This window comes from Bactrocera tryoni, chromosome 4, assembly GCF_016617805.1.
Source record: "Bactrocera tryoni isolate S06 chromosome 4, CSIRO_BtryS06_freeze2, whole genome shotgun sequence".
NCBI classification, from domain to species: domain Eukaryota; kingdom Metazoa; phylum Arthropoda; class Insecta; order Diptera; family Tephritidae; genus Bactrocera; species Bactrocera tryoni.
In genome coordinates, this window is record NC_052502.1 from 39,353,207 (window position 1) to 39,377,568 (window position 24,362).

At 34.5% G+C, this 24,362-nt stretch overlaps 1 protein-coding gene across 7 annotated transcripts; it reads right to left on the reverse strand.

The window, feature by feature from the left end:
• Positions 1-657: 657 nt before the first annotated feature.
• Positions 658-24,362, reverse strand: LOC120774715 (fibroblast growth factor receptor 1-A). Of its 7 annotated transcripts, none has more exons than XM_040104459.1 (7): positions 23,955-24,362; positions 10,377-10,454; positions 8,726-8,958; positions 4,647-4,860; positions 2,270-2,447; positions 2,067-2,203; positions 658-2,005 (listed from the first exon to the last, which is right to left on the reverse strand). In XM_040104459.1, the coding sequence occupies exons 2-7, from the start codon at positions 10,450-10,452 to the stop codon at positions 1,902-1,904; spliced, it is 942 nt and encodes a 313-aa protein (XP_039960393.1). In that variant the 5' UTR covers positions 10,453-10,454; positions 23,955-24,362; the 3' UTR covers positions 658-1,901. The 7 variants fall into 7 exon arrangements, with proteins under 7 accessions (XP_039960393.1, XP_039960398.1, XP_039960397.1 ...); XM_040104464.1 differs by lacking the exon at positions 23,955-24,362 and adding an exon at positions 15,916-15,992; XM_040104463.1 differs by lacking the exon at positions 23,955-24,362 and adding an exon at positions 15,838-15,986.

The following is a 24,362-nucleotide window of genomic DNA, read 5'->3' on the forward strand; positions in this document are numbered from 1 at the left end:
CTTCATCACGACAACGCGCCGTGCCACACAGCCCTCAGCGTGTCCCAGTATTTGGCCTCTAAAGGGATCGCCGTGTTGCAACAGTTGCCTTATTCGCCCGACATGTCACCCTGTGACTTTTTTTTGTTTCCTAAAACAAAATCGGTGGTCAAAGGAACCCATTTTGAGTCGATTACGGACGTCCAGGCGGCCATGACGAGGGTTCTCGCGGACATCCCAGTCGAAGCGTTCCAGAAATGTTACGAAGCATGGAAAACGCGCTGGAATCGCTGTATAGCTGCCCAAGGGGACTACTTTGAAGGCGATGGCAGAGTTGTAGAATAATTTTTAAATATACGGTTTTTATGGAATCAGTCTCATTACTTAATTGTCATACCTCGTATGAAGCAACAAATTGTTTTGAATTTGAAATGTCGAAATTTGAATCTATTTTGAAAAAAAAAATACAATTCGTTTTATTATGTAATTTAAAGTTGCTATCGCGGAAAAGTTTCGCAAGATTTGCTATCGATATACATATGTATACACACATCTACTCTTGTATGTATGTATTTACGTTTGTATGTAAAGATGATTGATTTTCATTAACGACACATTTATGGATGTAGCATGAGTAAAAAAATGTAACAATGTTGCTTAAATAAATACGAGTACATATGTTACTTATTTTTATTTTGATCTCCAGTTAATTGTATGCTTTCTTTATTTCTCTATAAGTATTGTTTCATTATCTCACTCGATTTTTTTCTTAATTTTTTTTTTAAATTTGGCTCGTTCACGTGTTTTAGCCTCAGAGATATTCTTGTATTTATATAATGTATTTATGCATAACTTTCTCTGATATTATTAACAAATTCTCGCATTTGACGTCGTCTTAGATGATCGTTTTACAATTTTAAATTGAATATTTTGTATTTACTTCAGCTAATTGATGTAAAAGGTTTTCTTCGCTTTGAATTGTGTAAATTGTTCTTTGGTTATAAAATAATCCTCTCGTTTTTATTTCAATTCGTACATATTATGTAATATCAACACTGCATCCTAGATGATGTTGATAACGATTTAATAGTTTTAAGTTCTGAAATTATAGATTTAAAACAAGTGTTAAATTTATCTAAATTTTACACAAAATTCGAAGCTTAAATATCACTGTGTTTCAAGGACAGTAAATACTAAAATTAGTTTTGAAATGCCACGACACATTTAATAAAGACTTGAAAAGCTTTGAAAATTTCTTATTATTTATTTTAACAATATAGAATTTAGTGTTATTAACTGAACTACTCATGACATCTTTGACGTCATTCTCACTAGTAGCGGACTTGGTTTAAGCTAATATGTGAATATTTAGTTGACAAATGTCCAGGTTAGGACATTTAAAGGATACCAAATATGAATAATGGTTTGATTTGCATTTGGAAGTTTATCATTTTCTTAGAACCTAATTTATGGTTTCGTTTAATAAAATTTTGAAAGACTTTTCAGTTCGCAATATTCTTGGTACATTAGTTTCACTAAGGATCGACGTTTCCGAAAATGTGTTAATTTCCAGACATTTTTGATCATTGCAAATTGTTATAAATATAAATTTCTATGTATTTAAATATTTGTATAAAAATGAAAAAAATTCAATTATAATACAATGAGTTTAAGTATGCATGAAAAAGTTTAAGTCTTAACATACATCTTTACTCCTTTCAATAATTTATGAACATTTATATATACATGTTTATTCTATTGTGTATTGTAAAAATGGTTGGGTTCATATCCTATTCATTTATTTGTAATATGCACCTATTTTTATTTATATTCTAAAACAACCCTTTATTATGCGGACATGAAAAATGCAGATTTGGACAAGTGGTGTTGGTGTTAGTGTCAAATAGTTCGTATTAGTGTTGTCATCGTAGACAAATCTTTGATGCCATCATTGTAACTATCACAATCGAAATCGGAGAGCACAACTTAGCTCCTGATGCATGTTGCATTGCGGCTGGCTCTTCGCCTGGCATGTAAATAATACAATTTAAGTTTTTATAAATGAAAAAAGCGGGTTAGGCATATACCATTTAGGACGTGAACCATGACGGTTCCTGAAATATCGTTGCCAAGCATGCAAGTATAGTTTCCAGTGTCCTGTCGATTTGCGTTGGCAATATAAAGACGGCTCAATGCTCTTCCAGGAAGCATGTCAGTCTTTACGCTATGGTACAGTAAAATACAAGTATAAGTTAGGGGATAAGTTTGATTAGATAATTTTATCGATTACCTGATTCCTCCCCGACTGGTGTCATAGTTCAGCATTCGCTTACCATGCTGCCAAGTGATGTACGATGACGGCTGCGGTATTTTCGAAATTACACATTTTAGTTCAATGGTACTTCCAGCTTTATAATACTTCTCAGGAGTGGCTGAATCTCGTTCATCGAGTATTTCCACATGAGGAACTGCCAAGTGATAGAAATGTTTGGATTTTATTTCTTTAGGATCGAAAGCATTGTGTGTAAATAGATTGAGTCATCAAATGAAACAACTTTTTCAGATACTTGAGGTTAAAACCAAATCCTACAGCAACTCCTTAAATATTCAACGCTAAACCACTGAGATTTAGGTTTAAAGTAGTAGGTAGTAAAAAAGCTGACAAGTCAATAGTCACTATATAAGATATACATATGTATTAGGGCAGATAAAGGCTTCAGCTTGTTGCATTAACCTTTGGCTCTCGTAATTATATTCTCAAACAAATTTATAAATAAAGTACTCACACACTGATTATAACGAATAACGAAAATCGTTATACATATGTAGTATATAGTAATTCGTAGTCCAATACTATTTACTTTCGATCGTAAACTATACTACTATGTCCAATACTATACGTTCAGTTCATTTTGTTAAGATATCTTAGCAAACTAATTAACTCAAAAGAGATATATGTAAGTGATATAAACTCAACCAATATATTCCGAATAACAGTTTTTGTCTGGACTTACTACACTCATATTTAGTGCCATTAATCTCATTAAAGTATCAAAATTTTGAAATTATTTAAATACTTCGGCGCCGTTTGCAGCAAGTCGGACTGACGTGTGGAACGACTTGGCAGATTTTACGTCCAGATCTTAAATTGAATGCATACAAAATACAGCATATTCAAGAACTGAAGCTGCTCGACCTTCTCAAGAGACATGGCTTCATTCTATGGGCTCTTGAAATGTTCCAAGAAGATCTGATGTTTCGAGTAAATTTTTGTTCATCAATGAGGTTCATTTTCGCTATGGGTATCAAAACACACAAAATTTCCGCATTTGGGGCGAAGAGTAACCTGAAGAGATTCAAGAGCTGACATTTTTGTATGTACAGTGCATAATAGAAATATAAAACCCATAGATTGATATAGGAGTATATGATTGACTTACTAATTAGTGCACCAAAGAAAAGAAAGAAAATATTTTCAAAACCGGTGTAAGTGTAAGTAAGTATCAGACAATTATTTAAAATTGATACCTATAATACCCCTCTTTTGCAAAATAAAAGGGTATAAAAAATCATTATGTTGATTTTGATTGATCACTTTGAATGACAGTTGTATTCTATAATTGCAAGACCTTGTGCTAAGGTTATAGTGCTACCTTGATCATAATCTGTGCAAAATTCCGAGAAAAGACTCTAACTAATAAAAAAGTTTTCCATATCCTATATAAAGTTCTATCCTATAGTGGTCCTATCACACCAATTTGCAGATTGCAGAGTTGCCTTGGGTAATAATTTACGCCGAATTTCGTGAAGGTCTTGGGACTTGAGTTTGATTGATCAGTATGTAATGCAGTTATTTCTTATACAGCTTCTTGAGGAGCAAAATTGTAGTTGAATGTCTTAAAACTTGAGGGGCAAGTTCGCGTATATACAGCAGGCTGGACAGACTTACAGACAGGCGGAAATGGCTAAATTCACTCAGTATATAAGTCTGATCAATTATACTATATATACATCATATGATCTACCAAGTTTCTTCTGAACGAAACGAATTTCGTTTTAAATTTAATATACAATATATAGCGTATAAAAAATATTTGGATTAAACAAAAAAATATTTCCGTTAAGTTAAGTGTTAAGTAAGTAAGTTACAGCTTGCACGGACGAACGGACAGATAGTCCACCGGATATCAACTTTTCTCGTCATTCTGATCATTTATACTACTGTGATCAAAATGAAAGGTGAATTTTGTCCATTTCATTTCCTTCAAAGTAATCCTCTCCCGCTGTAATACACTTATGCCAACGAATTTTCCAGTCATCATAGCACTTGGTAAATCCTCCTTGAAAAAATCGTTATCAACCGTTAGGTTAAGAAACTCGGTTGCAAGGGTATAAAACTGAGAGTTATTCGTATTATTTGATTACTGATCACGTTGGACGTTCTGTAGCTTGTATGTAATTGCAATACGTGCACAAATTAAAATTTTAGCTTTTTGGATATTTCTAACATTTTGTGTCAAAAAATCATTAATCATTGTGATATAAGTTACAATAATGCCAAAATACCCCTGACAGTAATAGAGAATATAATAAATGTGCTAAAGACAGCGAAAGAGAGAAATGCAAAAATGCGAATATGTGAATTTGCAAAATTCTTTACAACTTACCAATTACAGTTAAATATACTAACAATACTAAAGGCGGATGTGAAGAGACTTGACACTCGTACGGTCCTTCGTCATGTTCATTTGCATATTGTATTGAAAGCTTCCAGTCATTTGGCTCTTCGAACTCCAAGGAATACCTTGCGTCACCACTGTACGTGTGAAGACCGAATGTGATCAGGGCCAACTCATCACCTTTGCGCCGCATCCACGATACCTTCATAGTAAATAATATTTCATCAGCTCAATACTTACTTTATGCGATTATCTTTGTGTTTTAAGGTTATATATTATCAAAAAACAGAAACTCAATTTATTTATTCAAAGTTTATACATTGCAACCAGTTCAAATAAAAGAAAGGACTAACAAGCAACTTGAATATGATTTACAAGCACTATGTGTTGTTGCCATTTTTAATATTTCTGCGTTAATCGAGTTTACACCTAGATCATGCTCTATATCAGCACATCTAACTACAATACCAAGGCTCTTTGACAATTATTTAGTCTTGATACTTTGTTTTCAAATTGTTGGATGACTTTCTTATTGTTTGCGTTAGTACATCCCCAGAGTTGTGCATCATAGCTCCATATCGGTCGGAGTATTTCTTTATAGGTAAGTAACTTATTTTCGAAAAATAACACTGATCTGTTACCGATTAACCAATACTTGACGTTTGTTTTTTACGTGAACTCACCGTAGCGTAGAGTCAAGCATCATTCTTATGTATTTAGCGGAATTAAAGTACGGCATTCGTGCACCGTCTATGAAAATTGGTAAGTGCTGTATGTCAAAACAATTCATTCAGTTTTATCTGCCATTTCTTTGCCCATTGTAAGACTTTATTTACAGCTTTTGGATTAGTAGTGGTAGGTAGTAGTGCATCCCTATCGGGCTCAATTAGCACTTGATGTGCCATTTTGATACACTATTCGTAAAACCTCCTGTATCTGCTATTACGTTTCACCTTCTCTCTCAAACCATTTTGAGGTTTCGATGAAACTACTTATGTCCGATATGCTTTTGGTGGAAATCCATTCAAGGTTTGGTGCTTGGTGGATTCCGAGTGTTTTGTGTCGGATCTGTGCTAGAGCTGGGCATTCGCAGAGGAAGTGGAAGATTGTTTCCTTGTTCCCTGCTACTCCGCAGCCACGGCAGATGTCGTTGTAGGGCAATCCCATTTTGGACGCATGTTCCCCAAATGGTCAGTGCCCTGTTGTGGTAGCTGTTATTCTGTAAATACTTTTTCTTGATCTATTTAATAAGTCATTGGTTCTTTTCCTGTCTTATGTTGGCCATAATTGTTTAGTTATGACGCATTTTGTAATGTTTTTCCACCTGTTGTTTGAAATTTGCTGAAATTGTCTATTGATCTCTCCTTTTATCGATCCTAGTGGGCTTGGTATTAGCTCCGCCTTGGATTCATTGAGGAAAGCTCCTGCCTTTGCCAACTCGTCTGCTTTTTCGTTACCGAAAATGTTCCTGTGGCCGAGAACCCAGATCAAGTTTAGCTGGAGCTTGTCTTTTATTGAGCTTAGTGCTCTCTTGCAGTTGTGTTTCTTAGTAGTGGACTCGTGTTCACTACTACCAACAACAAGCAACGCGGTATCATCTGCAAATGTGGCTGTTGTATAATTGTAGTCTACTGGCAGGTCGTGCGTTGTTAGTATATAAAGAAGAGGGCCCAACACACTGCCTTGTGGAGCTCCTGCTTTTATTTCCATAAGAATATAATTTTTCTCTCCTTGTTTAACGCGAAAGTAGCGATCTGATAAATACGATTTTATGATGTCATAACGCTGTTTCTGTAAAATGAGTAACAGTTTCGCTTTTGCAATATCCAAAAACACGGCAGAACCGAATTTTTTTTTCCTCAAAGGCTTTTCAATAATGTGTGTAATCCTGTGGATTTGATCAATCGTAGATTGGTTGGCTCAAACCACAAACGGATGCGCTGGAATTATGGTATTTCGTTCTATGATTTCATTGATACGTTTTATGAGAATTTTCTCAAAAAGCTTCGATATTATCGGTAGAAGTGATATGGGCCTGTAAGAAGATACATCATATCCTGGTTTTCCTGGCTTTGGAATCATGAGAACTTGAGCAATTTTCAAATAAATCGGCACGTATTGAAGATGAAAAGCCGCGTTAATAATGTTGGTAATTTTTACTATAATTATTTGAGGAAGCTGTTTTAGGACCTCGGCAGTAATCAGGTCGTAACCGGGAGATTTTTTGTTTTTCAGAGTTTTAATCTGCTTACTTAGCTCACTGCTTGTGCAACTTGAGATTTCTTCGCTTTCTTGACTGGAAGCAGTAGGATAATCTACGTGTGTTTCATATGGGGAGAATATTTTGGCAAAATAATCCGAAAAAACTTCGGCTTTTTTGAATCATTTCTGGCCCAGCTTACAGCATTTATTTTAATGGGATATACTTGAGTTTCTGATGTTTGTAGATATTTTGCGAAACTTTAATTTTTAAACCTTTAAAAACTTTATTCAAAATAGATTTATCAGCTGGGCAAACTGTTTGACTTACGTCGTAGCTTTCCCTTTAATTTAATAATTTCTCTTATATCATTAGGATATTGAGAGTTTACAGCAATTTTCCTTAATAACGGTGTACTTTCCCAAGCTGCGTGTTGCATACTTGTAAAATGTAAAATTTAAGATTCCAACTGAGCTGAAGGAAAAAAACCGTGAAAAATATCCGGTTTGTCGAAGAAAAAAATCCTTTTTCATCAGGACAAAGCACCGCGTCACAAGAGCATTTTTACAATGGTTAAAATGCATGAATTAAAGTTCAAATTGTTTGAGCATACACCGTATTCACCAGATTTGGCCACAGCAACTTCCATTTGTTTTCAGAACTTAAATTTATGCGTGGTAAGCGTTTTTCATCAAATGAAGATGACAGAACGGCTGTTGAAGCGTATTTTGCAGACATTCCGGATTCTCACTTCAGGGATTGGATCCACAGTTTATTGTAGCTACTAATTGGACATTTCTCGTGAGTTTTGCAATTTAAAATAATTTTTGTTCAATGAATTATAAATTCAAAAGAAAAACGAAAATTTAGTCAAACTTCAACCGTTGATATCTTTTAAACGGTTGAATTTACGAAAAAAATCTCCTACAAAATCTATAAAAGGAAATATTTTTTGGAGTAGTTTGAAGTGAGACATGAATCTTTCTATACGATAATATGAAGACCTTCCTGTTACAATTAAGGGCTAATACTTGGAGCGGGTTTTTTGGAGGTGTGTAAGAATATATTTTTCAGAGTACCGAGCGAAAAAAAATTCTTTTGACCCACCAATATACATATGTATATTATCATAGATACTGGGAATACGGAAACTGCATTAAAACATGAAAAGTTGAAATTCCGAAAAACTATCTGCCAATACGTTTAATAAGATATTAAAATTTTTTTCCGTGCAAACCTTACCCCAAATTTAAACGACTCAACGATCAGGATACAAACCAGTAGAGGACTTAGGAATAAAGTGAAGTAGTTCATCTGAAACTGCTGGCAGCGTTTAATACCACTAATCGGACGATCAGACTTAGGTGGAGGGCAGTGTGGCGAACACGATTGACAGAAAACAAGAGTAGAATGTTCGTGTGGCGATGTGTTAGTAACCATCTGAGAGTTGCCGGAGTAGCAAGGTTGAGAGTGTAGCCGAGTAAAGTATGAATGAATTGCAAGTAAGAAGTTGTAAACTAGAATAGGGAGTAATAACGCGTTTGCATTAGAAAATAAGGCAAGTAATTTGTCCAGTGATAGAATTCAAAGAAGAGTTTTCTTAATATTACTCGTATATTTCACACAAAGCAATTGTTATACATAGTCTCCAAAATTTATGAGCATGTATTTTGAAAGTTAGAACTAGCTACAAAACATATATTTAATATATGTATGTTGGGTATTTATATTGGGTATTTCCGGGTATACTGTAAAATTACTCTTTTATGGAGGTTTGCCCTTGAAATTTAATTAACATTTAATGAATAGAAAAAATGTAACTCTTGGCAATGTAGTCAATTGTCTTATAATTATTAATTTTTCTTACCGTTTTTCCTTGTAAGTCGTTGACTCTACAATGTAGATGTACATTCGAACTTAATTGCGTACTGACGTTTACAGTTGTATATGGATCAGCAAAGAAAGGAAACGGTTCGTGAGTTGTGGTTTCCGTTATTTCAGCCTCCTCATCTTCGGGTGTGTCCGTAAATGGGGAGGAGAATTCTTGCCAAAAATTTTTTGGAAATGTGTCAAAGGGATCTCCTGCTCGGGGTCGTTTCACTGTCATAAAGATATACAAAATTTGTTATACTATAAGTTAATAATTGTAGTTAAAAATTATATTTCTTATATATAATATTTTAAAAGTCTAATGTACTTATGAAAAGATGTGAGCGCATGAAATCTTTAATGTGAATTTACAATCCGGGTGACTATCTGTCTGCCCGTGCAAGCTGTAACTTGGTTAAAAAGTTATTTTGGACCACAGTACCTATAGTCGACTTTTTACCGTAAATACCGGTTAATGTTTGAGACATATGTATATATGAAATTCAGGGATATTGCTTTCCTGATTCCTATCTTCGATCGACTAAAATGGGGTTCACTGTAGCGTCACGTGGTTTATAGATGGTATTCATTGCGTTTAAATTCGGTCACAATCGATAAGGTGGTGCATTATCATCGTGTAAAATCCATGACTTGTTCTCCCGAAATTCCGGCTGTTTTCGACGAATGTTCTCACGCAAACGCCTCAATATGGCCAAATACTCTTTATTGACTGTCTGTTCTTTCGGAGCAAACTCGTGATGTGCCAAACCACGAATATCTTAAAAGCAATAAGCACCACCTTGATTTTCGAACGGCTTTGGTATTTTTTTTTTGTCGGTTTCGGCTCGTTTTTCTTTCATTCCGATGATTATTGACTTGTTTGCAAGTCAAACTCATATCTCATCAGCAGTTATAATGCTCTCCATTAATGTGGAATCGGAATTCAAACGATGAAGCATGTGTAAACAGACCTGTTTACGGTACTCTACGAGTCAAGTAAGAACGGGTTTCATACTCGAAATATCCACCAAAATCATTCGAATGGACCCTCGAGAGATGTCGAGCGCTCTTGACTTCTCTCTCTATCCACTGAGGTGTACCGACTTAAAAAGCTGATACTTTTTTTGAAATATCATTTACCACGGGAACTTAATTACATTTTCCGGATGCTTTTTTTTTGTCAAAATGTATATATATTTATTTATTTATATTCAGCTAACCTAAAAGTGACGCAGGCTAAAATTGAGATCCTTGTAGAGGCTTACTCAGTGCAAACAGTAACAATAACAAGTAAGGAAGGGCTACTTGAACTCGTCTCTCAACTTGATCATTTATATTTATATAAGCCTACATCTAACGCGATTAGTTTTATGTGATACGAACAACCGTTAGGTGAACAGAATTATTATACTCTCTAGCAACATGTTGCAAGAGTATAAAAAGTATGACATGTATTTATTTGTTTGTTAAATTTTTTGCTTCGTTGTGAGCCTAGTGTAATTTTTCAAAATTACTCCTCCACATAAGTGTATTTATATTTGTACGAGTATATCTGTAACGATTCGTTATGTCTACATAAAATTGTCCGCCAAAAGTGGTCATAAATATTTATTAAATATGTATACTTTACGTATATGAGATTGACTTACAGGGTGATGAAGCGGAACTGATATGTTGAAGAGTTGAATAAAATATTGCTATTATCCAAATTAGTTTAGATTCCATTGCTGAAAGAAGAAAAATCAATCAATAAGTATGTTTTAAATTAATAAGTTTAATTAGCAATATACTGAAGACTTAAATGATTCGAAAAAGATATAAAGGGTGGTGTTATGCACCAAATTTGATTGAGTATCTGTCTGCTGTGATAACATATGTATGTAACTTGAAGGTGAAATTTAATGCTTCTGATATTTTCACTATACAGTTATTGCACTTTTTGTAATTTCTACAGAACCTTTGGAGGCACGCAGGCGTACTTACTATCCGATTTCATCCATTTCATCACCGTTAAAAAATTATAAAAAGAAATGCTCACTGAGCATTGCGGATATAAATGGGTCTTTTTAGTAAGTTCTGACATACTGTAAATTCTACCGAATTTAAGTTTGTTAGCTGAATTTCTGGTTTGATTTTAGCTCCACGGATTTTTTAGTCTAAGCAATGCTCCGATTTGAGTCGTCTCCAAAATCTATCTCATGGAGAGGATCAAGGAACATGTGCACTGAATTGCATTCTCAAAGTTAGCAATTTTTATAACATTTTGCATTTAAGCCCGATGTAACGAAATACGTTTTTTTGAGCCTTTAAATTAGAAACCTAACACTTAATATATGGAGTAACTATTTAAATATTTTTTGTTATTCTATGGTATGTTAAAGAACCTGATTTTTGAAGTTTCAACAATGAATCAAGTGAATTAAACTTGTTTGTTACCACTACCAATGAACAGGATACAATAACCTCTGATAGCTTGCTCGGAGACAACATTGAAAAGCCACCAAGCAGATCGATCATGTTGTGATAGATGGAAGACACGTCTCCAGTGTTTTAGACGTGAGTACTCACTGAGATCCTAACATTGACTCGGATCACTATCTTGTCGCAGCCAAGATACGCACCCGTTTCTGTGCGAGACCATTTTTTTCGAAAAATGCAAAAGAGCAGCTGGTACGATGAGGAGTGCCGTGTCTTAGCGGAGAGAAAACAGACTGCCTACCTCGCAACATTACAATCGACCACAACACGTGCGGGATGGGATAGGTACCGAGAGTTGAAAAGGGAAGCGAGACGCATTTGCAGACAGAAAAAGAGAGAGGCCGAAATGCGTGAGTATGAAGAGCTTGCCAAGCTGGCCGACAGGGGTAATGATCGAAAATTCTACAAAAAATGCGGCGATTAACAGAAGGTTTCAAGACCGGAGTATACTCTTGTAGAACCTAAGAAGGTGAGCTAGTAACCGATGCCCAGAGTATACTAAAATTATGGAGGAAACACTTCTCCAGCCTGCTGAATGACAGTGCAAGCATTACACCAGGAGATGACGAACCCGATTCCCCAATCGATAAAGATAGAGCAGACGTTCCATTGCCCGACCATGAAGAAGTTCGAATAGCAATTACACGTCTGAAGAACAACAAAGCGGCGGCGGCCGATGGATTGACTGCTCATCTATTCAAACACGGCGGCGAAGAACTGATAAGGAGCATGCATCAGCTTCTTTCAAGAATATGGTCGGATGAAAGCATGTCCGACAATTGGAATTTAAGCGTGCTCTGCCAAATCCACAAAAAGGAGACCCCACAATCTGCGCTAACTACCGTGGGATAGGTATTTGGTGTGAAAGATTAAAGCCCACCGTCAACAAACTGATTGGACCTTATCATATTCACCATGCGTCAAATCTTGGAAAAGACCTGTGAAAAGAGGATCGACACAAATCACCTCTTCGTCGATTTTAAAGATGCTTTCGACAGCGCGAAAAGGAGCAGCCTTTATGCCGCTATGTCTGAATTTGGTATTCATGGTTCTGCGGATGACTTATGGTGCCTTGCGCTTTGGCAATGGCAAATATCGCATTCGATGGAACAATGTACGTGTTATACGACGACATTGACATAATTCAGAAAATTAAGAGCACCTGCCGGGGGAAGCAGAGGAAGAAGGAGACCTCCACTCCGTTGGAGATATCAAGAGAAGAAGGCGATTAGCGCGCTGTTGTTAACTCGATTATAAAAAATACATATAAACTTTCCGTTTTCTTTAATTAAATGTCAGACCTACCCGATCCAGTCAAATGACGAAATCTTTACGCTCCCAGTTTCAAGTGATGGGAGAGTTGGTCATCTCTTTATCTCTGCTCGTACCAAAAGCCCTGAATCTTTTTCCAAAACGACGTCGAGTAGCGGTTGATGTAGAGAAGATGTCAGACAATGTAGCTGAGAACGGTACGGAGACGTGGATTTATGACACACATAAATGGATATTGTTCAACCTTCGCCAATTTCGATCCAAAAATTAACTTAAATCGAAAATCTTTAGGCACCGCAGGCGATTCCAATCGAGATTTATAACAATTGTCCTTAGCGTTGGGCGCTTGTCTTAAAGCAGTAGTTCGAAGTTCTTTCCCTGATCAGAATGTAATTTCATTGGAACATTATATCTCGTTAGCCACTTGTTGATGTATACGTTCCCTACTATGTAGTTCATTAAATTGATAAGGAATTTTGTATACCTATGATATTTGTTGAAATAGTCCTTTACTACCAAAACGTATTTTTTCCGAATTTAATGGTAGAAAGTGGACCAGCTACGTACATCCAAAAGCTCTCAATAGATGTGTCGACCGATTTGTTTTAATTTTTCTAAGTTTTTCATGATAACCATATGTTATCCACTTGAACAGTTTTGCAGTTCGTTGAGAACTTCTTATCTTCGGAACAATCAACTTCGATCCTAATTTTATCGTGCTCTTCCGACAGTGAGGACATAGGCGCTGCAAGCATTGGACCAGCTCTAATTTTAGTTATTGAATCATTAAAATAATTATCTCATTGGTACTTTATTTGACATTCCTACATCTGATATCAATTGTAACGGATTTCCATATAAACCATCTACTCTGACTATGAATAAAGTTGGTCTAGAACGTGATCCTATTAACTTCAGTTTCGTAATGTTACTTAGGAATGTCAGAATAATATTATGTACGAAATATGATAGAAACTGGTGAGTAAATCAGCAGAAATGTGACTTCACCTAAAGCTGGGTGGTGCCACGCCGCGTTCGTAGTTTCGACCCAATAAATTTCTAAGCGTCACCGAAATTTACATATTTCTCTTTGAGTATTACGTTCTCGATCAATGAAAATTTTAAGTTTCATCAAGCTTGTAGGACCTAAAACATTATGTAATAACATATGCATACAAAAGCAATAAAAACTTTTGACATGTACTGCGTAGACACGACTAAGAGCGTCCGATGCCTTGACTTTTGTTTAACCCCAAGATGATTTTGAACAGGAACGCGACAATGTCAATATAGTTTTGAGGTATTCCCTCCCCTAAGTGTAATCATGTCCTTACGAAACGTTCAAAAGTTGAAAAATGCAGTCAGTGTGGTTTTTGGAGGTCATAAAATCTTTTCTTAAATGGTATTCTCCATAAATTAAAGTTGGAAACTAATAAGTTATTAACATATTATATTATAAAAAGTACCATATTAAATAAAAATGGTAACTGGTTTCCATTCAATTGTGATAATATCAATTTCTAAGTAGTTTAATATTTTGTTGAAAATCCATGGTTGTTTAAAATTTATCGACACCGCTTCGGCATAGAGTCAATTAGGTTTAGGCAGACGAAAATCGGAATTGCATTCGATGAATTTTGAATAAGTTGAAAAAGCTCTTCATTATTACTTGGGCACTTTTCTCTTAACGACGTTTTCACTGTATTCCACGAATTCTCAATGGATTTTAGATCCGGTTACTGCGGTGGCCACTCCATTATTGACCCTAAACCAATCTTTTGTATACTTAGCCGTGTTTTTAGGATCGTTGTCTTGCATAAATATTCACCTATGTGGTCTATTTTCTTCAGCGTTCTATAGATAAATTCTTGTAGTATGGCCACACAATCTGTTGCCTTCAGAGCCCAGACAATTGTATGAAAACGAAGCCCATACCATAATATACTTAGGGTTATAGGCTGCATTATTCGGTATTTTTACATAATGAATACCTCAATCAGAATTAAATAAGTTAACTTTTGTTTCGTTAAATCCGAAAATGTTACGTCATTGTTATTTAGGCCAATGAACATGTCCTTCAGCAAACTTAAGCCTTTGTTGTAAGGTCAACATAGGCCCTTTTTTCGTGCTTCGGCTCTTCAGATGTACCATTATAAGTTCTTTGCGATTAGTTGAAGGGTCAACATCAATATTCAAATCATATTTTATAAGTTTTGACGAAATAAATGGATTTTTCTTAACACAGCACTTTATATTTTATTGACAAACAATGCTATTTTTGACTTCCTGCCGCGTGTTTCAAACTGGGGAACCCATTTTACTGCTTGTCCAATCAGTGTCCAATTTTATTCTTGTTTTGTTTGTATGCATGCCTGTCCTTATTATTTTTCACATGATTCTAAATGTGAATGGGCGTTAAATAATTTACACAAAATCGGCGAATAGGGCAAAATCGATTTGTTTTAATTAATTTTAAAACTTTCCAACAAACGTCAAAAGAATTTTTTTATTTTTCATTGTTTACAAGCAATCAATTCTGCCAAAATAGTTTTTTTTATGCGTAAAAATTCACACTTTTTCTTTTAGAATAATATCTTAATGTTTTTAAACCGAATCATTTTGGGATATGGTTTGGAATATTTGTAAAATAGAGTAATGGCATTTAAGTAAAAAGTAATAATTTACTCAAAATGATTATTAAAATCCAAAAATAAACATTAATTTCTGCATAAAGTGAAACGTACGACTTTCTTTTTGAAAATTTTGAGTAATTCATGTTCATGTTTATCTATTTATTCAAACTCTTACAACTTCACAGTAGTGAGTTGCAACGAACTGTCGATTCACTTTGTATGTTTTCGCAGAATATTATAAAAATGTATCCATTTACTCCTTCAATAAATAATTGCATTAGATTGTTATAGTATTTACCATGAAGCTGCTAAATTCGAGTATGCAATTAAGCGCAAATATGAAATCGCGCTACATTCTTTCTTTGAGTTGCCTTGAACTTGACCTGTCTTGACTTCTTTGTAATTTATGAACATTTCATATATGTATGTTGTCAGTCTTTCTTTGTTTGGTTATAGAATATTGACCGAGAACTTTTTACTAATATTAATCCTTAGCTAGAGATTTTCATAATCAATGCACTTCCGTTTTAAACGCATACACATAAATAATATTAGAGAATATCCAAAGCACGTCCTATAACTTCGGTGCATATGAGCTACCATATACATACATATATGGGTCAGTAGTTACGAACAAGTGCTTTGCTCTACATGCACACAAATATTATCTAAAGGAGATTGTTCTTCTCACTATTTACTGCACTCGGTCACCAAATCACTAGCTCACTCGGCAGTGCTGAAAAGAGGTAGCCTTTACACTTATTGGTGATATGCACATTTTGATTTTTAAACCCGATACACGTACAAAGAGTATGCAGCCATCCCGCTCAGTGGACGCTTTGCGGGCGATATGCCGTTGATGTTGCTGTGGCTGTAGCATCCGTAAAACTGCGCCACACGAAACGATTTTCATTTGTTTTAAGTGAGGAAATCTCTCAGAGCTTTATACATACATACATATATCACAATGTACTAATTTTGAGTGCATGGAGGTACGCATGTCCCAAAATCTCCTTTATAACAGAAAGGCAAAAATTTTGTGACAAGCCGTAGAGTAAAGAGAGTAAGGTCTTTAACAGTACAATTGTCCTAACCTGGTAGACCTGATAAGCACTGTTATCTTTACTGCCGACCCTAAATAAAAGCGGCAGCGCTAAATTAGTGTCATATGATTTTGTATGGCACATCCTTACAAAAATAAACGCGACGGCAACGCTGGGGTTGAAAATTTCGATTTTAAGAGCGCGTTAAGAAGAAAATTGAAAGCTTCTTGACGTGCGATATTTAATGCTTGTACAAATGAATGAAAGTATTGTAAATAAATTAATTCGTTTGCCTTTTATTTCTTTTTTACTAATTTTAGAATTTAAGTGAGAATTTTATGCAGAGTATAGGGATGCCGCGTCGGCTTAACACACCTCTCATCGCCTTTAATTAGGAATGCCAGTTACTCTTATAATGGCGGATATACATATATCTGACATATGTATGTACTTGTATTGCTTCAATTTCAAAAAAATGAGTATGGACAAGGCGATTATATGATAAACTTAAACTTTAAAACAAAAAATTCATGAAATTTTCATAGAAAACTTTTGTGTCAACTTTGCCGTACTCGTATGCTTTGGATGGTTATCTTGTTGGAATTTCAGGCAAATTTTCTTCAGCCCATGAAAACATTCTATTCTTTAGGATGCCAACGTATTTCTCCTTATTTAAAATTCCATCAATCTTATTGAGCGGACCAGCACCAATTCAGCAAAAACATCCCCAAACCAAGATCTTCCGCCATACTTAACTATGCACGAAATATTAGCGAAAATTAAATTCTTGATTGATTTGTCGGCAAACATACCTTCAACCATCAGCACTTATGAGACTAATTTTTGTTTAATCGCTCCAAACGGCATACTTCCATTCATTTGTGGTCTAAAGCCAATAAGCGTTGGCAAATTGTTTTCTTGGATATTTGGACAATACATTCGACTTCAATTTCTCGTAGAATGTCAGTGGAACTCTTTTTTGGATCACTTCGGGAGATAGTAATGATTCTGCGGCAATTTCTGTGGCATATTTCCGGCTATTTTTTGCATGCTATATTGAAAATAGTTTAAAATTCTGTATATGGCCAAGGGCATTGAAAACAATTTTTATTGAGCATTTGATCAGCTTTGCAATTTCTTTGTAAGTTTTTCCAGCCCGACGAGGGTCAAAAATGCAGCTACGTAGGTTAGATGTACAGTTGCTGCGTGTCCCCCCTTACAAAGATTGAAAAAAAAACATTTTATTATATTTTAAACAACAACTTCGAAACAAATAATTACCAGAAATTAGCAATATTGTTATTAAAAATTAGTACTGTGTGTAATTTAGTCTCTTTAAACAACTGTTTCTAATTATTTACCTTCTAAAAAGTACTATGTGGTAAAAAATTAACAGTACTTCGACTGCACAACTACAAAACTGAGCGAATTTAGTAGCAAGTAGAGTAACACAAACAAGGCCAGATTTTTGGGGGAAACAGTTTATTGTTATACTTAACAGCCACCTACAAAAAGGGTGGGGTTTTAATTAGTCGTCAACATCTGTATGTATGTATGTACATATATCTAGAAAGGGTCAAATGGGCAACATTTTTTGACTAAGCATTACTGGTGGAAAAGTTCTGCCGCTCATACACAAAACTAAAAGGCAAACTCTTTTGTATGTTTATTTAACGAACTAATTACGTGGCATCCATAATGTGGTTTCAGTATACAGTAAATTTACATTAATTTTATTTTAATATTCTCGACTTTCATTTGTTTTGTACATCCGTGAATTGTGGATTGTCAGAGAATCTTGATACATCACACGGATAGCGGGATTCTCGTTTTTAATGCCGGCTAACGTTAATGCACTAGAAAGGAAATTCCGCTTGCTCCTTTTACTGTTTTTCACTATATTTCAATTACTAATAAGCAACAGTTGCCAATTTGAGGGAAATTAACTTATTGCCTAGGTATGTATATAATAGGAATATGCAATGAATGTATATTACTATGTACGAATGTGATGAATCAACAAATCGAAAATGGTAATGACGTTCCATCTGATTGTTGAAAATATGGCTGTAAATATGTACCATGTAATCGGCAAATTTTATTCATATTCGCCAGAAATTGATAAAATCAAAAAGATGGTTATACCAGGATTTTTAGATATTAACAGGATTTTCGAATATCCGGCTGACTTTATTCTATATGATTGGTTTTACATCTTAAAGTATTTCCTTTGGTTTGATTCTTGCAAGTTGCAAGAGTGTAAAATGTTCTGTTGCACCCGAACTTAGCTCTTCCTTACTTGTTTAATGTATATTATACTCGCCTGTTACTTTTTTCTACGTTAGCAACAGCCATTTAAAGAAAATGTGAACACCCCTATTGCGGAAGGCTAATGGATGATATTTGCTGTTATGTTTACGTTCGATACTAAATCCGGACATCGATTTACGGAAGGCTAAAGAAATCGGTCTACTTGAAATGTAGATAACAACCCTGAGTTCACATTTTGGGAAAGCGTTTGGTAAGCAGTACGGTTCAACTTTTTACAAAAATTGTAAAATGAAATTTAAGAAATGGAAAAAATGTCGTTAACTAGAATTTAAAATAGTTATGTTTAGTCGATTCGAAGTCATTTGTACGTTCGTCGTGAAATAATACAATTTCTGTGCGTTCTTAATATTGAAATCAATCTTTAAGAACGCATCATTAAAGCATAATTACAATAGACAATGTACATAAGTTTAAAAAAAATATATATCACTCCAAAAATTGAAAAACTTAATACTACTTTACAAATGTATAAAGTGCATAAAGGCCAAGGACTTTTCGAAGATCTTGGTAAATTTTTAGTTACAAGTAGAAATCTTCGTAAAAAGTATTAAATGAAGTACATATATATTTTTTAAAGATATTCAATGAATTTAAACTCTAAAATTGGTATATACCCCCAAGTAACCCTTAAAGATACAACACCCGGATTACTCTCTATAAGATACAATATGGAATGAATTAGTCTCCAACATATACCTTAAGGTACAAGTTAATCCTAAACGAATATGTTTTCGGAATAGTTTGATAAATTCGTTGAATCTTTCTTTACATGACTATTAAATGTTGCTATATAAAATAAATTACCCTTTTATACAGCTGTTTACGAAAAATGAGGAAGACTTCTAAAAAAGTTAAAGAATTTTATCTTTTATAACCAATTAAAATATATAATTTACAAACACTTGATCGTAATCAAATTTAATATAAATTGAAAACCAAATAGAGCGGTTTTCTTTAAAAATTGTAGTTCTTTAAATTGAGGGAAACTGTGAACGTAATTGACAGCACTGACGCCTGAAGAGTACCTAAGGAAAGGCAATATTTTAGTAAAATATATAGGGAAAAACAAACTAACATAAACTTGTTTTTAACTTTTTAATAATTTTAAACTTTTAGAGTATTACAACTTTGAATTTAAATTTCAAACTTTCAACAGATTCTATTCTTATAAATATATAAATGAATTTAAATTATACCCAATATTTTTTATTATAATAAATAAATAAACAATATTTAGATTGTGCATTTAATTTGAAGAATGGAATCATAAGTAGAAGTTCACGCAAGTGAGGAAAGTTCTCTGATCGCCGTTCACTTGGAAGTGGCCAGAAACGCTCCGGGCGCAACGTCTTGGGGGGCGGCAAAACGATCTTCGCTGTTTTTTAATATTCAGAAAAATATTTCAATAAATTTTTTAAAAAATTTATTACAAAAGTTAAAGAGTTGTACACTCACAATGTAATAATCTGAATAACAATGAAAAATATTAATTTTTATTCGAATACTCTTCAGTCTTTGAATTTGTCTTATATCTTTCTTAAAAATAGTGATAGAACTTAAAGATGAACTTTTCTAGCTTTGTCTAGCGTCGTGTCACTCTCACAGTTACCCTATATTTTGAATGTAATAAATACTTTTATTTCTCCAAATTTTCAAAAATGGTATTAAAAACTCCAATTCGGGCAAAAATTCCTGCAAATTGTGTCAAAAGTGTACAAAATATAGGGCGAAAATGGGTTTTTTCTATGGCTTTTAATAAGATAACTTGTAAATTTACTATCAATTTATTCAAAAACCATATTGTGAGAATTTTGGAACTTCAGAATTTGCGTGGCTTCTTGTTTCTGAATTTTATATACTTAATATCGAAGATATTTTGTAAAAATTCACTTTCACAGAATCATCTCATGAAACTTGTAGGTAGGTAGATAAAGGGGGGCAGCAGAATATCCTTGGCCCCGGGCGCCCGAATTGTAGCTACGCCACTGATCCCGTTATATTTATTGATTCTAGATTTGTGTACTGGAAACTGAACGAATAAAGTGGAATTTAAAATTGTATCGCGCTTTTAGTAGTTTCTTGTTTCTTGTAACAGTTCCGTTATATGGGGAGTAAGCTTGGTTATCCTCTGATTTCATTTTCACACTGTCGGTAGATGTTCTTATAGGATTTGTAATCAGCAAATTTGGTTGTTGTCGCTTAAGTGGCTTAGGAGATGTGTACATAAAACTTTTTAGAGGGCGGGGCCACGTCCACTTTTTCAAAATTGCCAAAATTACAGCTTTATATCTTAATTTAGTGCATAGTGATGTCACTTTATATGTTTTCGGTTAGTGGCGAAATTTTGTACTAAGGAACCCACATACCAATTTTCATCTATACATACAATACATACTTATCTCATCTATGTTTACTCAAGTTACAGTTTGCATAGACGGACGGACGGACAGACAGACAGTCAACCAGATATGGACTTTCCTCGTTGCCCTGATTTTTTATATATATGTATATACATATATAACCCTATATCTATCTCGTTTAGTTTTAGGTCATACGTGTAATTGTTAGGTGGTTGCAAGGGTATAAAAATTAAAGCTTGCGTGTTTCAACGAGCAACCGCAAATCTTATGTAAAAATACCTATTTTTCACTAATTCTGTCTGTTTACACTACGAAGTGTAATTAATATTAAATTAAGCTGCTATCAAGATTTCTATATATTTTTGTCCCAAAAACATTTTCTCTTCAACTTCATAAAAGTGGGGTGAACACACACGACAACTATATATACAATTCTGAAATTTGAAAAAGGTGCTGCACCATACTTCAAACTTTTTTGCTGCTTCCTATTTCGGCAATTCGGCAACAGTATTTAACGAAGAACAAATGCAAGCTTTTTGCATGACGACAGGAACAATAAGATTTAAAAATTCTTGTTGTTTTGCATGCTAACATTCGCTATAACTTAGTCGCTTTGTTATTTAAAAAAATATACTATGCTAGAATTCCAAAATGTGTGTTATCGCACACACACGTCAAGAATTTACATATTGCTAAGGAACTCTCTCTCTCATTAAAGGAGAGACGACACTTCAAGTATTTCCGTGTGTTTAAGTTGACAAACTTGTGCCATGTCCCTGAGGGCGAAATGAATTTTTTCGTCCTTAAGATGCTTTCTAAATACTACTCTAGTTTCACTTACGCATGTTACAACAAGTTTGAGCATTCGGTCAAAAGTTATTTCAAAGTACAAAATGCTGAACACGTACTTGTGGATAAGTACCAGTGGACGCGGTGACTATTCACTTGGATTTAAAAGCAAACAAAAAAAAAAAAAAACGATTTGTCTAAAACTTATTTGAACATTGCTTTAAAAGTTTCAAAATCCATGTTTTTTCAAAGCTATGTGGTTAAGTTTTATCGTAGGAAACGTACTTTCAACAAAACTTTCCGAAAGCGTAGGTATTATAAAATACTTGAATGTTTCAATTGGTGAGAGAAAGTATTCCACCTACCTTTCACCAAGTAGCCGTGCCACGCCCATTTTCTAATTTCTTTACCGACTCACATGCGGCCTTCCATACCATCTTCTGTGGAAATTTTAATAATTGTAACGTCTCTGTTCATCGAGTTACTTTATGTTACAGTTTTAACACAAGATGTTTGAGATCAAGAATTACAGATTTTATTTAACAAGTTAATTTTTTAATTTCTTCTTCTTCTTAATTGGCGTAGACACCGCTTACGCGATTATAGCCGAGTTAACAACAGCGCGCCAGTCGTTTCTTCTTTTCGCTACGTGGCGCCAATTGGATATTCCAAGCGTAGCCAGGTCCTTCACCACCTGGTCCTTCCAACGGAGTGGAGGTCTTCCTCTTCCTCTGCTTCCCCCGGCGGGTACAGCGTCGAATACTTTCAGAGCTGGAGTGTTTTCGTTTTTTAATTTAATAATAAAAAATTAAAATTTAATTTTTAATCCCGAAATCAGAATTAGTAAGGAAGGCCTAAGGTCGGGTGTAACCAAAAATTTGCAATAATCACAGATCGGGCAGTTACAGTTACATCAGACGGTGGTATAACTTTATATTAAACAAGTGAGGAAGGGCTGAGTTTGGGTGCAACCGAACATTTTATGCTCTTGCAGCTTGCAAGAATTAAAGCCTGGGAAATACTTTAAGGTGTAAAACGTCCACGAGAGTATCGAAATTCAAGCAATTTTGTATATACATATACCAGTGGGGCAATGGGGAAAATTTCTCCCCCAAGAGCTAAATGACTTATTAGTAAATTTATTATTCTGAAAAAATATAAAGGAACAGAAATATAATCCAGAAATTTGTCATTTTATTTCAGAAACAAAATTTTCCATTTCTGAATGTAATAATAATGCTAAGATTCCACTGAAGTTACAAACTGTAGTAACGTATGCAGATTTGATTGTTAATAAATCCAATCAGATTGATAGAGGACTTGAAATTTTCCGCGGTTTATCCTCCAAGCTTTCCAACATACAAAAATTAGTAACTGGAAAAATAAGGAAACAGCGAGAAAATCAGCAATACTTATCACAGCCGTGTGCAAATTTCAGTTTATAATTGGAATTTTTTGCCTGGGTGATATTCTAACTCTAACTCATTCACTCAGCGTGTTTCTTCAGAAGGAATCGGTCGATCTTGCAAAGGCATCAAATATGATAAAAACGCTGCTTATAACGTTTCAAAATCGAAGACCAAAAGTTGAGAAATACTTTCGATCCATTTATTAAGACAGCAAGAAAACCCAGAATCTGCGGCCGACAAACAAAACGCGAAAATTTCTGCGCGAGAACTTGCGAAGAATACTACAGGGTCTAAGTGGAATTGAACAGTTTTGTTGGATTTGCACAATTTTTGGTCATTAGGTGGCATACTCTTAAGGCATTTATATAAACTGCTTCTGATTTGTATACTGGAAAATTAAATAATCAAATGGAATTTAAAATTGTACTTTATTTGAAGTAGGCGTGGTTGTTGTTCGCCGATATCACGATTTCAGGTATCAAACAGTCGGTTATCATAACGCGATACGGTTTTCATTGACGGTTACGTTCTCAGCGGCATCATTTTTGAAGAAATATGGACCGATGACTCCACAAGCCCACAAACCACACCACACCGTTGTATTTCCATTTTATCAAATTTAACTTCTGAGGAACAATTTATTGGAACATATGCGTTATTTTTCCACGATTTCTTGGAGTTTTAGCTCGGTATTTAACGGATAAATGAATTATTGGCGGTGAGAATATCACCATTAAGTGTGTATGCCTTTGAAAATAAAATTGCAGAAAGAAATATATTTGCGTCTATTTCCATTGTACGTGCATCAGTGTATGTGTAGCAACGTATATTTGTGTGCACAGTGAATTGATGGTGAATTTTCAATCAACTAAAACACATTCAAGTTAATCAATTATTGACACACATACTGACCTTAATTGGCATGAAGTGACATTTTTCTTATGTTGCATTGTACTTCCATATTTAATACAAAACCGAACGCTGAGACTCCATGTAAATATGTGCTATGTGGATGCAACAGAATATGTTGTAGCTTAAAAAACTCAGCTGCAGAGTTAAATTGGATATCGGTCAAACACATTTTTGATTATTGCATTCATCACAATGGCTATAATATTTATAACTACTATATATTTTTTAAGTTGTTTCGAAATTGCCATATATGCACATTCTTACAGGAAGGATTATATTAGCAAATGTTTTACTGTTTCTATCACCAATAACTTATACACAATCTTTGGTCTATGCTAATTTGACATTGCACTTCGGTGCACCGATGTTCATGACGAAGAAGCATATAACGTGGTTGTAGTCAAACTG

Bases quoted from the DNA above. Each gene is read 5' to 3' on its own strand.
- LOC120774715 (XM_040104458.1), bottom strand. The intron at 8,959-10,376 runs GTAAGTCAATCT...TCTTTATGACAG, and splicing joins CAGTTCCGCTTCATCACCCT to TGAAACGACCCCGAGCAGGA. The intron at 2,204-2,269 runs GTAATCGATAAA...ACTGTACCATAG, and splicing joins ACCAGTCGGGGAGGAATCAG to CGTAAAGACTGACATGCTTC.